A 14,497-nucleotide genomic window follows, 5' to 3' on the forward strand; every position below is an offset into this window, starting at 1 on the left:
TTTGGGAAGGGGATGTTATTGGATTGTATGCATGGTTTTGCTACATAGATGTTTGATGAAAATTCCCCAGCAATGAAGCATTGAATCTTGATCATTCTGATAATTTGTTTCTTTCACACTGTGACAGTTTCAGGGGGAGTAATTGGTTAGCTGCGAGGTCATTCGCGGATTGTTTCCGCTGGAGCTCTACGTCAGTGGCACAGCTTTGCGGAGTCAGTTTTGATGCCGATGATTTGGTCAATTGAGTTCAACGTTTGCGGATAGTGGCATTCGGACGTTGGGCGGTTGATAGTGAGTTTGCGGAGAGTATATCAGCTTAAGCATACAGTAGTCTTTCTCATGGTTCGATGTTCCCTGTATATTGGTAAGCATTCACTCAGCCGAACGGTTACATTGCTTTTCTTACCAATGTGAAAGTCAGTGGCCAGTTGCAATCAGCGGGGACCTGAGGAGATGATCATTGGACATCACTCAAGCTTCTAGACTAGTACTCTACCATGCGATATTGAAGAGGTGATCCGACGAATTAAACTTGCACAAGCATACTAAATAGAAATAGTCGAGTTTCATATAAAGCCACTCATCAACATTTAATTGAACTCGTTTCACTACATCCTTCGATTCCTTAATTCATGTGCCCGGCAATAACGGCATTCCTTCGTATTAATTATTTTTCAGCTGAGCCATAGCGTGCATTCAATGCCGGTCTTTATGACGACTCGATAAGCGAAAAAGGAAGCTGGTATGGGTCTTTACCCGCTTATGCTTACTGAGCGGCCAGCACAAGGGTCTGAGATTGGGGGCGAAGAGGATATACTTTTGTATTTAAGTAGCATGTGCGGCTGAGAGATTGTTGGCTGTTGTCAGTGTTCGTTGTGACTTGTTCAAAATGCATTTCTCACAATTGGCTTCACTGGCACTTGTTGGCTCTGCCACGGCATGGCTTCCTCATGAGCGTGATTTGGCTTCGTTTAATCAAACTGCCAGATTCGAACAACTCGGAAAACGCTTCAAGCCAAACTTGGGAAGCGGTATTACCAAGATTCGAGGTGTCAACTTTGGCGGTTAGTACTAAACACTTCCCTTGAATAACATCTGCTAATATATTCAGGTTGGCTTGTTTGTGAAAAGTGGCTTCAAGAAGATACATGGGCAAACAAACTCCAATGCGGCAACTCTCTATCTGAGTTTGACTGTATGAACGATCACTATAAAGGTAGCAATCGCGAAACAGGAAATCAACGTTTCGAAGAGCACTGGAAGACGTGGATCAATCCTGATACTGTTCAGTCTGTCCACGATGTTGGGCTGAATACCATTCGAATTCCTATCGGGTACTGGTCTTACACGGCTATTGTGGACAAGGCTTCTGAGCCTTTTGCCGATGGCGATCGAATGCTCCCTTATCTCGATGCTGTCGTGAAAAAAGCTGCTGATCTGGGCATCTATGTTATCATGGATCTTCACGGCGCTCCTGGTGGACAGCAGGAAGATGTCTTTACAGGCCAGAACAACAAACCGGCCGGATTCTACAATGACTACAACTTTGGACGCGCGGAGAAGTGGCTTGCTTGGATGACGAATCGTATTCACACTAACCCTGCTTATTCAACTGTCGGTATGATTGAGGTTCTCAATGAACCTGTTTCTCGACATGATGGAGGTAACCGATACCCTGCACCGGGTCAGGATCCAGGCCTTATTCAAAAGTACTATCCTGCTGCCCTGAAAGCCGTTCGCGACACGGAATCTGGTCTCAAAGTCTCTAACGATAAGAAACTCCACGTTCAATTCATGTCGAGCAAATGGGACTCTGGCGATGCTCGCACGCAATCATCCATCGCCAATGATGCACTCACTGCTTTCGACGACCACAACTACATTGGCTTTGCTCTGAACGATAATCAGAACAGCAATGGAGATGCTTACAAGCTCATGCACAGCGCCTGTACAGATTCCCGTCTCGTCAAGGGTCAGGATTTCATGTTGACTGGCGAATGGAGCATGACGTCCAACTATGACTGGAAGGATAAAGAGTTTTTTAACAAGTTCTTCACGGCGCAGCAGCAGTTGTATGAGGTGCCTGGTATGGCGGGGTGGGTATACTGGACGTGGAAGACGGAGACGAATGATCCTAGATGGACGTATTCGTATGCTACGTATTTGAAGTACATTCCTACTGATGCGGTAGGGTTGCAGAATAATGTTTATCGAGATGTTTGTGCTGGCTACAGATAAGAATATAGTAAGTAGTAGCATAGTTACTTCCAAGAACGAAGGAAGTCTCGGCGTATCAGAAAAATTGACCGCCAGGAGCATAAGAGACAAAATTATTAGGGCAGCTTAGGTCACTTCGACTATGCTTCTTAGACTACTTATTTTTATCGCCTAAGACTTACGAGGCCAACTTTTCTGCTACCCACTAGGGAAGCCCTTAGCCCGGTTGTAGATAAATACAGAACCCCATTGCGATGATCTGGCAAGTATGAATACCGTGATCAGTAGTGGCGTAGCTACCACAAAGTACACCCAGAACAAAGGACCTCCAGGACTAAAAACCTTGTTCATACTAAACAAGCTCGACACAAAACTCAGAGGCACAAACGTCAACGCCAGGGCCGTTAGCCTAGACACGTGCTTTGTCTCTGAAGAAACCCGTCGGCTCTCAAGTAACTGAAGAAACATGGTGACAGATAAAACAGAAGTCTGCAGTTGCTCGCCGTGCTGAACTAAACTCGCAGTTATATACTCATAGTCGTCTCGCAAGGCTTCCCAGCTTGTTGAGTTGTCATCTAAACGGCTGTGCTTCTTAATAAACAATACAGACCTGCGTAAGCTTACTGTGGAAGATGCTACGCGTCGTGGCCAGGAGGAGGCAGATGTCACCGCTGACTTGATTCTCTCGAGGTCTTCGGGTGATGTTGTGGTGTTGGATGGGGGACTGCTATTGTTTCGTAATGAGACGCGAACGACTTCGATGTAGTTTACCCATTCGGTGGTAATAAGACGCAGTGGGTAGTACGAGAGTGTCTTGAGATTTAAACCATTTTGAGAAAAGTCTTGTGCGGAAGACTCCCATGATTCGAGGAGCTTTTCAAGTAGTGATTTGTCTTGGCTAATGTTGTTGAGATTTGGGATGCAGCTCATTTGCAGGCCCTCCGGCGTACCGTGGAAAAGAGGTGTGCATGGAGTCTTTATATACATCTCTTGCTTTCCACGAAAAGAAATATAGTTGTCTTGCATAGGCGAGTCGACCAAAACCAAACCTATTCCATATTAGAATTTCCCGCCTAATTAGGTAGAGTATCATATTACTTACCGAGCCATGTATTCTTCCGTCCTGGAACGATCATAACGGAACAACAATGCTGGGCAAGCCCGATTCTTCGTCCCTGGATGGGTGGTAATACAATGACCTTTCTCCGAATATTTAATAAGCGAAGTAATTTGTAATCCTCAAGATCAATGTCTGGAAACACGAGACTCCGATGATACGGAAACGTAGCAAAGTTCTGCGCCTTTGTTTGCGACGGTAGCTCACAGAACTTGGGTGATAAGGAATCCAGGTTTCTCCATGCTGAATGGATATGGGATGCAAAGAACATGGGGTCAATGTCAAGACATGAGCCTAGCTCCGCCATCGTTTCTTTACTGATATTCTCGATAACAAGAATCTGGCCGATCTTTTTATGAGAGGTAGCATTATTTAACTGAGGATTGTCGTGCACCTCTTTGGATATTTGTGATGTTGTCAATTTTGTTCTTGTTGTCCCTTGACCGCTGGAGAAAAAGTTTAGTGATATGATTTGTTCGCCATGTGGACTTATCGCTGATGCGGAGAGGAAGGCCTGCAGGTTGAGCAATGCTGGGTTACTTTGGCATTTTGCCTCTATCAAGGCTTTATACGACGAGATCATGGTTGATAGTGCTGTTTTCTGGAAGAATCAAGTCAAAAGACGATCAATAGATGTAGGTTGTGAGTTGTGTCAAAATGTCTAGGAATTATTTGGTTACTTTCTGTTACCAGGTTGAAAATGCCCAGCTAGGCAGGGTCTGTTGACTGCGCCTTTTCAACCGACATGGCTTATGCCCCAGCCTAGTCTCGACGAATAGAAGATCAAACCCAACCTTTGCCTGCATGAGTGGTGGGTTGTTGATGGTGAGGGGTCCCAATCAACCGCTGTCATCCATCAAATATCCATCATATAAAAGAAAACGCTAGCCCAACTGGAGATTTCCACAGTGGCAGTGTTCGGAGATCACCCCCATCGATTTGCTCAGCATGGACGTGATTGATGAATTCATTACCAAGTTCCAACACGAGCGAGACCAATGGGAGCTGCTAAAGGATCGTGCAATAGAGATCTGCAACAGCACATTGAGAGACATCAATACTATAGGCATTGTCACCGGCCGTGTCAAGACGGCAGAGTCGCTAAGAAAAAAGCTCAATACGAGGAACGCGAGCAAGAGATATCTTGACGAGGACTCGGTTCTGAAAGATCAACTTGACTTTGTGGGACTGAGAATCGCTCTGTACTTCCCCTCACAGAAACAACACGTCTTTACACAATTACAAGAGGTCTTTCGATACGAAGCGCTGAGACCATTTGACCGGGACTGGAAGCCACGTGAGCCCGGTATCTATCAGAATCTTTTTGGTCAATACGTTGCAGACCATCTTTGGGTTTCTCTCCGTACTGAAGATCAAGGTCTGGCTGGCCCGCACGCGAAGCAGCCGTTCGAGATTCAGCTCCGGTCGGTCCTCATGGATGCATGGGCTGGCATCAGTCATGATCTTCAGTACAAAGCACTTTCTGGTCATTTGACTGGCACCGAGCTGAAGCTTCTTGATGCACTCAAGGGTCATGTCGAGGTTGGCGAGTTGATGCTCGAGCAGCTGTATCAAGTTCACCGGAAGCGCATCGAGACAGAGAAGGAGCCTATTACCAGCGTACAGGACTTGCGGTATATAATCCTTGATTCGATTCCAGGAGTTCAAGCATCTGAGGTAAATCTTGGGGATCTCGATGCCTTATTTCTCGTCCTCCAAGCTTTCCAATGCGCCAACCCTCACACTGCCCGGGTTTTGTTACATGAATACACCAAGGCAAACTTGCGACTCCAGCTGGATGATTTTGAGGAAACCTTTGATCCCTTGCCTGCAACAGTTAGTTTTTTTCTCCTAGAGAAACTATTGCCGCATGTCAAGGATCACGGCCAGAGTTTTCGTCAGGTTGCCGAAGTCATTAGGGCCCGTCAGCAACGTCCGTTACACGATAGTCGATATTGGCAGTCATTATTGTGGCTATCGTGCCAGATCCTGGATCGGGCAAAGTCTCGGAATGTGTTCCCAAGCGGTGCTCAAGTACGAAAATACGCATACATCTGGTGTACGGAGCACCATCACCGTCCCCCGCTATCTCTCGCCCGTAGTGATGACAACCTGATACAGTGCCTGGCTATTGGCCATGAACATCCAGCTCGTGGACTTGAGTTTCTGGCAGAACTCTCATTTCTGGGACTGGGACCAACTGTCCCCGAGTACATGGAAGTACACGATGCTGGTCACGAGGATAATCGATTCAACGTAATAGCAAAGACTCTGCTGCTTTTATACGAAAGATATCCCGAAGAGTGGAAAGAAGCTATTTCCGAATATACCAGATCACTTTCTGAGGTTGACGCAACAACTAACCGCTTCCTTCACTTGGTTGATGTGGCTACTTGGTTAATGAGCATACGGGCTAGAGAGCACCTTGTTCACTTACTAGATATCTGGCCTCTGGATGATGATACAAATGTCTGGGATAACCTAGATTTACAAAGTGGTTTAGAGACAACAAAGGACGTGCCCAGCGGTCTATTGTTGCAGTTATTGAAAGGCGAAAAACATGGGTATTTTATGCTCAAGGAAGGAGAATCAAAAGTATAAGTCAAGAAGAAGATGTTATTATGGGTTGAAAGGATATATATTCGTGATGGTTTCCTCATAAAAGCCAAGACCGGCGATCATCAGATGATAGCAAAACATAACGAAAGCAATTATAATGAGCTCATATACGATGAAACGGGCAAAAGTGTAGAAATAAGAGAATGTAGGTTCTCTAAATGATTGCCTCATGTCGAGAAGCAGATACGATGATATTTCGTTGTTGTTTAAATAATGGGAGCATTCAGTTTTAGGCAGGTGTTTTGTCTCCTGGTCTCTGTGACACCTTACCTACCCCAGTTCCTCACAGCTGTCAATTTGACTGTGAACTTGGGGCAGGGCAGGTCAGCTTAATGTTATGTTTTACCCTAGTAGCCCCAACACGTCACTCTTGCATGAGAAACCACAGCCTGCTTGGGCCGCACACATCATTGGCTTGTCTGGTGAAAACGTAATATATGTAGACTGACTGACGCGTTTTTCTTCCTCGCATCTTTGTCCAGACTCCTACGACAGCTTGGTGTCTTTCCATCCTGTCTCAAAGAGTTTAAAGACGAAATGATCCAGCAGCTCCAAGTCGGCAGTTCATCGCAGTCATACCCGAGCTCTTGGGACCTTGTCGGTATCCAGCTCACTGTGGGAGAAATTGCCTCAGCTGAGGCCGTGAGGAAACACTCTGGTTCCATATTCAGCTTCAGCCAGAGCGCGCGACTCTTTGACGCGGTCGAAAATGCTCTCAAAATACGCATCCAAAACCTTCCCCCGTGGCTGAAAGCCATTGATCTTGCCCGAACCGTCGCTATATATGGCGCCGAAATGAGGAGGATCAAGATCCCTCAGATAATGCAGGACCTTGATATGCAGAAACTATCTGGCCTCGCCACGTTTGTAGTCCTCTGCTGTCGTTATACGGAGAGTGAAGACGCCATGATTGCGATGCTCAAGGCTCTATTGGAAGGTCACCTCGGTTGCCTTGTCAAGGCTGATGGGAACCAGCAAAAAGCTCTGCCTTATTCATTCCATGGACACCTGGGCAGTTTCGTTAGATCTTGTGTCGATGCTGACAAAGATTCTAACGTGTCAAGGCGCGCCCAAGAATGGATGGCTTCTCTACATGATTTTGGAGCTTGCAGTTATGATAGGTCCACCTTCTTTTCCCGAAATCAACAGGAGAGTGTCGATCTTATTTCAGAACTCTTCGGTGCCGTAGGGAGAGAGGAAGACTTGGCTCAGGCGGCGGAGAAACTGAGCTTCGGACCACAACAGGACAAAGACGCCGATGGATGGGGCAAGACTCATGATACTCTACATCTGACTGCAGCGTATATCGCCTTCACAGCCGCGGCGCACGGCGCTCGTGTTTATGTTCAGGTGGTCTCAGATCAAGGCTCAAAGACGCTCCCCACTGAACCAATGGACGAAGAGCATCGAAAGTCAAGCTTCTTAGTCCGCCTTTGGTTGAAACAGCCTCCAGAACATGTCCGGGGTATTCTGCGTCACAGAGATCGTTCGGCATCATCGGGTGGTGGGGACGATGACCCCCCAGATGACAATATCATCGTAGGAGGTGGAACCTTGGAGATTGCTACATGGATCGCGAATATGATAGGATTCAACTGCACCCTTCATGGCAAGACTACATCGGAGAGTCTACTGAACCTATGGCAGGCTGGCACCGAGTATGGGAAGACACTGCAGTGGTTGGTTAGGAGAGAAGAAACTGCTGCAGGCTTTGCCAAGATCAAGCTGGTTTTGAAACCTATGGACTCGACCGTCCTAATCCCCCCCGTGACGAGGCCTCTCTCGGCTTACCTAGCTCAGATGGACAGAAAGTTTAAGCCGATAGCCAGGGCCGTGTCTAATATCGCTCACGACCTTTATGGCTACTCTGACTATTCAAAATGCCTAGATATTGATGACGACGGTGGCAAGCCCGAAATAGGATTGGCAATGGAATTTACCATTTACGCTATTGCGATACAGGTGCTACGCAACACCGTGAGCCCAGCCGGAGACAGCGCCGACATCTACGCTTTGAACCTTTCTACCCTTAGGAGGGAAGAGAGCGAGACCAGAAACCTCATTAACTTTGTACGACAAGCGTTAAATGAAGGTACAGACCACTGGGTAATTCTTACGACCGCAGCTACTGTATGGGGCGGGATGAAATATCCAAAGCGGACTCGCAATGATATGGTCACAAGCAAGCCTTCAACTCAGATCATTGGAGTCATTGCACCACAGTGTACTGTCATCTTTGACTTTCTCCGGGACCCCTTGTCCTTTGCTGCCTCTAGTAGCATACGGACGCTCATTTCCATATGGAGGGGTCCCGTTCCCATGCTTCCACGCGATCCTGTCACGAGCTTCATATACAGCGGCCACAACGCTCTTTGGGAGCTTCGAGAAGTTAAACCTAACCACACATCGGTGTCTGGACCGTTGGACACAGAAGAAAAGAACCCTGTTCTAGTAACATTCGAACCGTTCGATCAGGAAGCAACAAGCGGCGTCTTTTGCTTCTGGCATCGAGGCCAGCTACTGAATGAGTCTTCGCCGCACTCTCTACTTGTAGCTATCTTGACAACCTCACAAGAGATGGATGTTGGCCCCAAAAAGCAACACGACATCGTTGCTGATCATGCTCGCCGTATACGAATCATTGAATTAGGCATAACAGACTTGCTAAAACTGAGAGGTTTCAACATCGAGAGCTACATTGGTGTTGTGATAAAGCCAATGCATGACATTTCGTGGTTGTTGTATGCTCTTGCCTGTGCTGCAGCTCCTTCAGATAGCATCAATCGGCTGCAGATATCTGCATATCGAGGGCGACCCGAAGAGTTCGACATTGAAGCCCATCGTTCCACAATGGTATCAGGGCAAATCATTATATTGATACCTCAATATTAATAGCAAGCATTATATAACATTTCATAAAATTATTATCTTATCATTTCGTTACAGCACTCTATCATCATTCAACTAGAGAAAGGTGTCTTGAGATCTATTGTATTATACTAACCCTCAAAGAATAATCATTTGTTACCTCATATAGTCCAATTCCATGTCCTTGTAACCTGTCTCCGTTGAATAATTGTTTACGCCCTGTTCATTCCCAAGTTAACCATCATTGTTAGATAGCTTCTTGAGAATCACAGTCTCTCCACCACGACACTTCTCTTTGACATCTTTTATAACCAACAATTCGTCATTGCATTCGCGAAAGATAGTGTCCGGAATACGAGTACTACATCCAGCCGCGAAAATGAGCCAGGCAGGATCATCAATTGTCTTGATGATGACGGAAAGCTCGTTGGTAACCGTGAAGTGCTTAGTATGAAGTAGATCTGCCTTGGATAATATTATACATTTTCTTGATGTATTGGTACTCTTAGTACTACTGCCAGATAGGCCTGAGGTGGTAGCTGTTGCGTGCGAACATTTGAGTAACCCGCTCATTATATTCTCGGGATGGACTTCGGTGACGAGGAATCCTCCGTACCAAACGCAAAACACCCCGCAGGTTGGTTTGTTAACGTGCGGTTCAAATGTTATTAATATGCTTGAAAACAGCTTCTGATATGCCTCCTCGACGGGCTCGAAAGATGGTGTCAACTGGAAAGGGTGAGAGTTCGTGTCGTCGTACCCGCTGACAAGGTTGGTGTTGGGATCCCTGGGGAGCATAGGAACCGCGCCGCGCCATATAGAAAGTAAGTACCCAGATGTACCTTTCCTTGCAAATTCTAAAGGATCACGGATCATATCCAGAAGAACGCAGCAGTGCGGAGCAACCACTCCAAGTGCAGCCTCTCCTGGACGGGCCAAATGGTACGTCGCGGGATTCAGTCCGCCCCAGACACTAGCCGCAGTATGGACCAACATGGATGGGCTTACCCCTTCTTCTGAAACTGCCATTCTCATGAGGGTTTGTAGACCCGTTTTGTTGGCATCAAGCGTTCCGACATTCAACGCGTAGCTGTCTGGACTATCGCTATTGGGATTAATGGTGTTGCGTAAAATTTGGACGGCCATGGCCAATAATACCAAGTACATGGCTTTGGTCATTTGAGACTCTCCCTCCTTACTAGAGAAGGATGAGTAGTCTGAAAACTGGTAATATTCATGCACGAGCGCCGCCACCGTACGGGAGATTGAATTGAGACGTCTATCAGGCTTGAGATAGTTGCATAGCGTCGCAGCTACAGGAGAGATTGGCTTATCTTTGTCCGGCCTAAAGAGAGTTAAACGGACAGTTGACCGCTTCACATTTGTCTCCTGGACGATCCAGCGGTAATGACTAGCACACTCGGATGCCCTCGACCATAATTCTAGCAACTCCTCGTTCTCTTTGACCATATGATTCTGATGTTGAAAGCCCAAGTATCTCGCAAAACAGATAGCAAGCTCTAGCTGCCCCCCAAAGATGGTGGGCGCCAGGTTGTCTGGGTCTCTACCAAAGCGGTCCTCGTTTCTATCTTGCCACGTGGAGGTTGTGTTTGAGCTGGAATATCGCATGATTCCAAGTACATCTTCCGGTGGCTGAATGAGCCATAGCCGGAGAAGAAAGGTTTTGTGACGTACGACCGTTGTCAGGGGTTTTGGAAGAAACTTTGACCCTTGATGAGATATGCACTCTACCATTACGTTGGCTCCGTGTGCAGCCGCCGCTATGGCCATGTATGCAGAAGTGAGGTGCAGAGTGTCATGGACTCGTGCCCAACCTTGTGGATTCTCTGGGATTTGATAGAGCTTCCTTACATGCTTACTCATAGTGTCCTCTGGAGATGGTGCCCCGAGAAGCTCTCCCATCAAATCGAGACTAGCCTGCCGTCGCCTCTCGAGACCATCCAGCCCATTAACTCTGACTAGATCGCCAAACAGGTGTAGCTCAGCCAACTGTGACATAACCTCTCGAGAGATGTCGGACTCGCGGTCCGCATCCAAACATGATGTAATAAATCCGTTGACATGTGGCTTGAAGCTGTAGGGCAAGTTTGGACGCTGGTCGGGGTCCGGTGGGCTGATGACCGTCCCAAGGCTTCCGATCAGAAGTAAGTTGATCATTCTCGTGATGTTCTGGATGTCTTCGCCGTATTTGGAACAGAGGACGACAAAGGTAGCTAGTCCTGAGAGCTTGTACTTGTCCACGTCTTTCATTGTCTGGTCAAGTCTAATTCGCCTCATGTTTTCCCCTAGAACTGTGGTAGATCTGACGAAATCCAAATCCTGAAGCCAGGGTGGAAGTCGTTCGGAAGTCAGATTGAATCCAGCCTGTGCTGCATCGAATAGGCTGGTGTATTGAGTTCTTGTGATGATTGATCCGCATATCTTCCCAATTGTTGTAGCTGTAGCCTTTTCACGCAGGCTAAACCTGAGACCAAGTAGGCCCCAAGCGTCCGAGTCACCGGGAACTAAGGAAGAAGACGGTGTCGTGACCTTGGATGGAATCATATTTGCTCATCAATTTAATTCGTTTGGAAGTCTGGTGTGTATGTGTATCTTGTCACTACTCTCGAGAACACAAAGATATTCATCTGTAGATAGAAGCAATCCGACAGAGAGACAGGTCAGGGCGGGGGATGAGCCTATCTGATAAGCGCCCAGACATAGATCAGGCTGCCATCATTATTTCATGCTGCAGCTTAGCTGTGATTCGATCATGACCCTGCAGTTGACCAGTTACGGACATCATGGAACACCCAGATATCACATGCGGGGTAAGCTTTCAAGATCAGGCTGACAGTCAATTTTCTTTGGGCTCAGCTTTTGATCAAGTTCCGATACCAATGCTCTTGAGTAGACTATAGTCTCTATTCCCTCTCTGCCAAGGGTCAATAACGCCATGTCGCTGGTCCTCTCGCGCTTAGGCTTACTTGTTTCGGGCGGTTTCACTGTCAACGAAACCGCATCGGCGCTCACGGTCGGCAAGATTGTCGGATCTGTCGTCTCGAGACACACAGACGCTAGCCTCTTCGACGCTTTCATTCAACAGTATGGAGTGAGATTCACGAGACTTCCGCCTTGGCTAGAGGATGTACAGTTTGATAGAAGTGGCACGATCCTGGGTGGTCAACTCAGAGAAATTCCGTGTCAAAACACAATCTTTGATGTCAAACTCAGAACTGTCGAGGGCGTCGCCACTTTTATAGTCCTAGTTGCGCGTTATGTTGAATCACGCCAGCAACTGGCCAAGTACGTCGAAGACATGATTCGAGGGAAGTACTATATCGTTTCTGGAGGAGACCTCGAGACTCGCGAAAAGGACGATCTCGAGCGTGTTAGCATGCCATACTCGTCACGCATTCTCCTTCAAAGTTTTGTCAACGCAGTCATTGACGCGGATGCAAGGTCACCTCAGCATGATCGATGTCGCCAACTTCTAGGCGAGCTCACACACGTGGTCGGCAGTGCAATGTTTCAGAAGCAGACGAGCAAACATGCTCGAGGTCAGTGCCAAAGGTTTTTGCAACAATTCCTAGGCCAACGAACATCCATTTCTGGAAAGCCGGACAACATCTTCAATACCTTGTCGGCTGCTGTTGCCATGATTGCGCTCGCTGCTATGGCAAATGGGGCTCATGTCCGCGTGGTCTGCCAAACCTCGTCTGGGAGTGTCGAAATACCACAAGGAGGAAGGACCTTTTACAATCCTTCGATTTTTACTGTCGTTCTCTGGCTTACAGAACCTCCCATGATAGTTTCTAGTGAAATGAACATGGTTGGCGAGGAATACGATCTAGCAGATGACGACTCAGAGCCGGGAGCTATTCCAATATACGGAGGAGCTGCGGAGATTTCTCGTGCCATAGCCTCGCAAACGGGTTGTGGGCTTCCAGATGACATGGCTAGGGATATTTGGGAGCGCGGAGTACATGAAGGCGCCTTGGCGTCATGGGAAATGGGAGATGTGTTAGGAATGAGGTTCCGATTAACTGACGAGACTCTACGCTGTGAAATCCCGGACAGCTTAGGATATCTCGCAGACAAGCTATACGGGGAAAGAGACCAGCGATGCAAGATAGTGCGGAAAGCAGCTGCTATCTTGCACGATGTAGCCAACTACTCTGAGTACGAAGGATTTGGGGATTCATGGTTCAACCTCACGCTAAGCTATGTAATGATTGCTTACTCTGTTGGATGTCTGAGATCGGCTGTGTCTGTAGGGGGCAACCTTCTGTCACAATACTGTTGGACAAGTGACTGCGAGCTGAATAAGGATGGTCTGAGATCGCGCCTAACGTCAGAAAAGGCGGATGCTCTGGGTTTCGTTTTTATGATTGGCACGACTGGAGCGACGATACAAGACTTTCTCTGGCGCATCGCTTCTGTTTGGGGAGGCTCGACGACCGGGTATCACAACCACGTTGAGATTCATGATCGGGTGTTTGGAATTGCATCGCCGCACCTAACACTCTTATCCGATGTGCTACGAGATCCAAAAGCGCTGGCCCAAAATGGTCTATCAAAAGGTTTTATTTCCGTTCATTCAGGCTCTATACCGACATTACCAAGAGATCCTCTGAGCGGACTAGTCATTGCTGCTGATGCAAGCGCTCTTATGGAAGGACGATTCATTTTTGACAAGGGTCCCAGACCTCTACACAAAGAAACAACGGCCGGGGTGCTCTTCTCTTTAGAACCCTATACCGGGCAAGATGGTACTCTCTGTGCTACCATCTGTACATGGCAGTATGGGGAGGTATTGTTGGAACTTGATCCTGTGCGAGTCCATGACAACCTTCTAGCCCAGAGGAGTCTATCATCATACCAACGTCTCCAAGGCACTGCGTACGCTAACCCGAATCACTGTTTTGTGCCGTTGGAACGGGGAGAAATTCCAGTTCTACAACGTGTCTTTATGGGCGCAAGCTGGGGAAGATCCGGTATTAATTCCCCACTGACAGCAGTTCTGCGGGCTGAAGGACGCCTTGACTGGCAAGTGGTGGTAGCAGGGATCATTGAAGGTGGAGAGATGATCATGGCATGCGACGGAGAAAGCTTGGAAGAGGTTTTGACCCGAGATCCTTCGAGGGACTTTTCTGGAGTTTTGATTGTCGCCTGTAGAGACAACGTATTATCTCAGGGCTACATCGACCTCATTGAAACTCAAAAGGATTTGGCCAGTAAGCAAAGTGAAGCAGAGTTTCATTGCATTGAATTCAATGTCAATGAAGGGCCATCGAACTCTACCTGGAGTATTAGGAAGAGTGCACCCCGCCTACTAAGATGAAAGACTAGTCGGAGTTCTATTTATTGCATCTACTATCACCCTCCCTGGATCTGTACAGTAATCACGTAGACCCCATCAAGTATCGCAATGCTGGATCGTGACTGCGGACGCTCAGCCCCCCGAATAGACCGAGATAATAGTACCAAGTGACCTAAAACGACACAGCATTTAAAGATTGCCATTGTTAAAAGCTTGCATATCGATGTTGTCCCATTCCACTTTGGGCAGCTGTCCAATCCAAGCTGGCAATATTCTGCTATAGTCAACTTCTAGAGGGATATAGAAGACAGAGATAAATGATCCTAGATGGGCATATTCGTATGCTACATATT

General features: G+C 47.3%; 6 protein-coding genes across 6 annotated transcripts; 4 read left to right on the top strand and 2 right to left on the bottom strand.

The window, feature by feature from the left end:
- Positions 1–889: 889 nt before the first annotated feature.
- FGSG_08265 (uncharacterized protein) lies at positions 890–2,238 on the top strand (the record flags this gene model as incomplete). Its single annotated transcript, XM_011322233.1, has 2 exons — positions 890–1,064; positions 1,112–2,238. 2 exons carry the CDS (start codon positions 890–892, stop codon positions 2,236–2,238), a joined length of 1,302 nt encoding a protein of 433 aa, XP_011320535.1.
- Positions 2,239–2,415: 177 nt separating this feature from the next.
- On the bottom strand, positions 2,416–3,641 carry FGSG_08264 (uncharacterized protein; the record flags this gene model as incomplete). The annotated part of the gene is made up of 3 exons (XM_011322234.1): positions 2,416–2,808; positions 2,842–3,266; positions 3,320–3,641. The coding sequence occupies 3 exons, from the start codon at positions 3,639–3,641 to the stop codon at positions 2,416–2,418; spliced, it is 1,140 nt and encodes a 379-aa protein (XP_011320536.1).
- A 641-nt stretch (positions 3,642–4,282) lies between these two features.
- FGSG_08263 (uncharacterized protein) lies at positions 4,283–5,935 on the top strand (the record flags this gene model as incomplete). Its single annotated transcript, XM_011322235.1, has 1 exon — positions 4,283–5,935. The coding sequence occupies one exon, from the start codon at positions 4,283–4,285 to the stop codon at positions 5,933–5,935; it is 1,653 nt and encodes a 550-aa protein (XP_011320537.1).
- Positions 5,936–6,490: 555 nt separating this feature from the next.
- On the top strand, positions 6,491–8,099 carry FGSG_08262 (uncharacterized protein; the record flags this gene model as incomplete). Its single annotated transcript, XM_011322236.1, has 2 exons — positions 6,491–8,023; positions 8,079–8,099. 2 exons carry the CDS (start codon positions 6,491–6,493, stop codon positions 8,097–8,099), a joined length of 1,554 nt encoding a protein of 517 aa, XP_011320538.1.
- A 956-nt stretch (positions 8,100–9,055) lies between these two features.
- FGSG_08261 (uncharacterized protein) lies at positions 9,056–11,386 on the bottom strand (the record flags this gene model as incomplete). The annotated part of the gene is made up of 2 exons (XM_011322237.1): positions 9,056–10,668; positions 10,702–11,386. The coding sequence occupies 2 exons, from the start codon at positions 11,384–11,386 to the stop codon at positions 9,056–9,058; spliced, it is 2,298 nt and encodes a 765-aa protein (XP_011320539.1).
- Positions 11,387–11,777: 391 nt separating this feature from the next.
- FGSG_13407 (uncharacterized protein) lies at positions 11,778–14,165 on the top strand (the record flags this gene model as incomplete). Its single annotated transcript, XM_011322238.1, has 1 exon — positions 11,778–14,165. One exon carries the CDS (start codon positions 11,778–11,780, stop codon positions 14,163–14,165), a length of 2,388 nt encoding a protein of 795 aa, XP_011320540.1.
- Between the last annotated feature and the right edge of the window lie 332 nt (positions 14,166–14,497).

Source organism: Fusarium graminearum, chromosome 2 (assembly GCF_000240135.3).
Source record: "Fusarium graminearum PH-1 chromosome 2, whole genome shotgun sequence".
NCBI lineage: Eukaryota > Fungi > Ascomycota > Sordariomycetes > Hypocreales > Nectriaceae > Fusarium > Fusarium graminearum.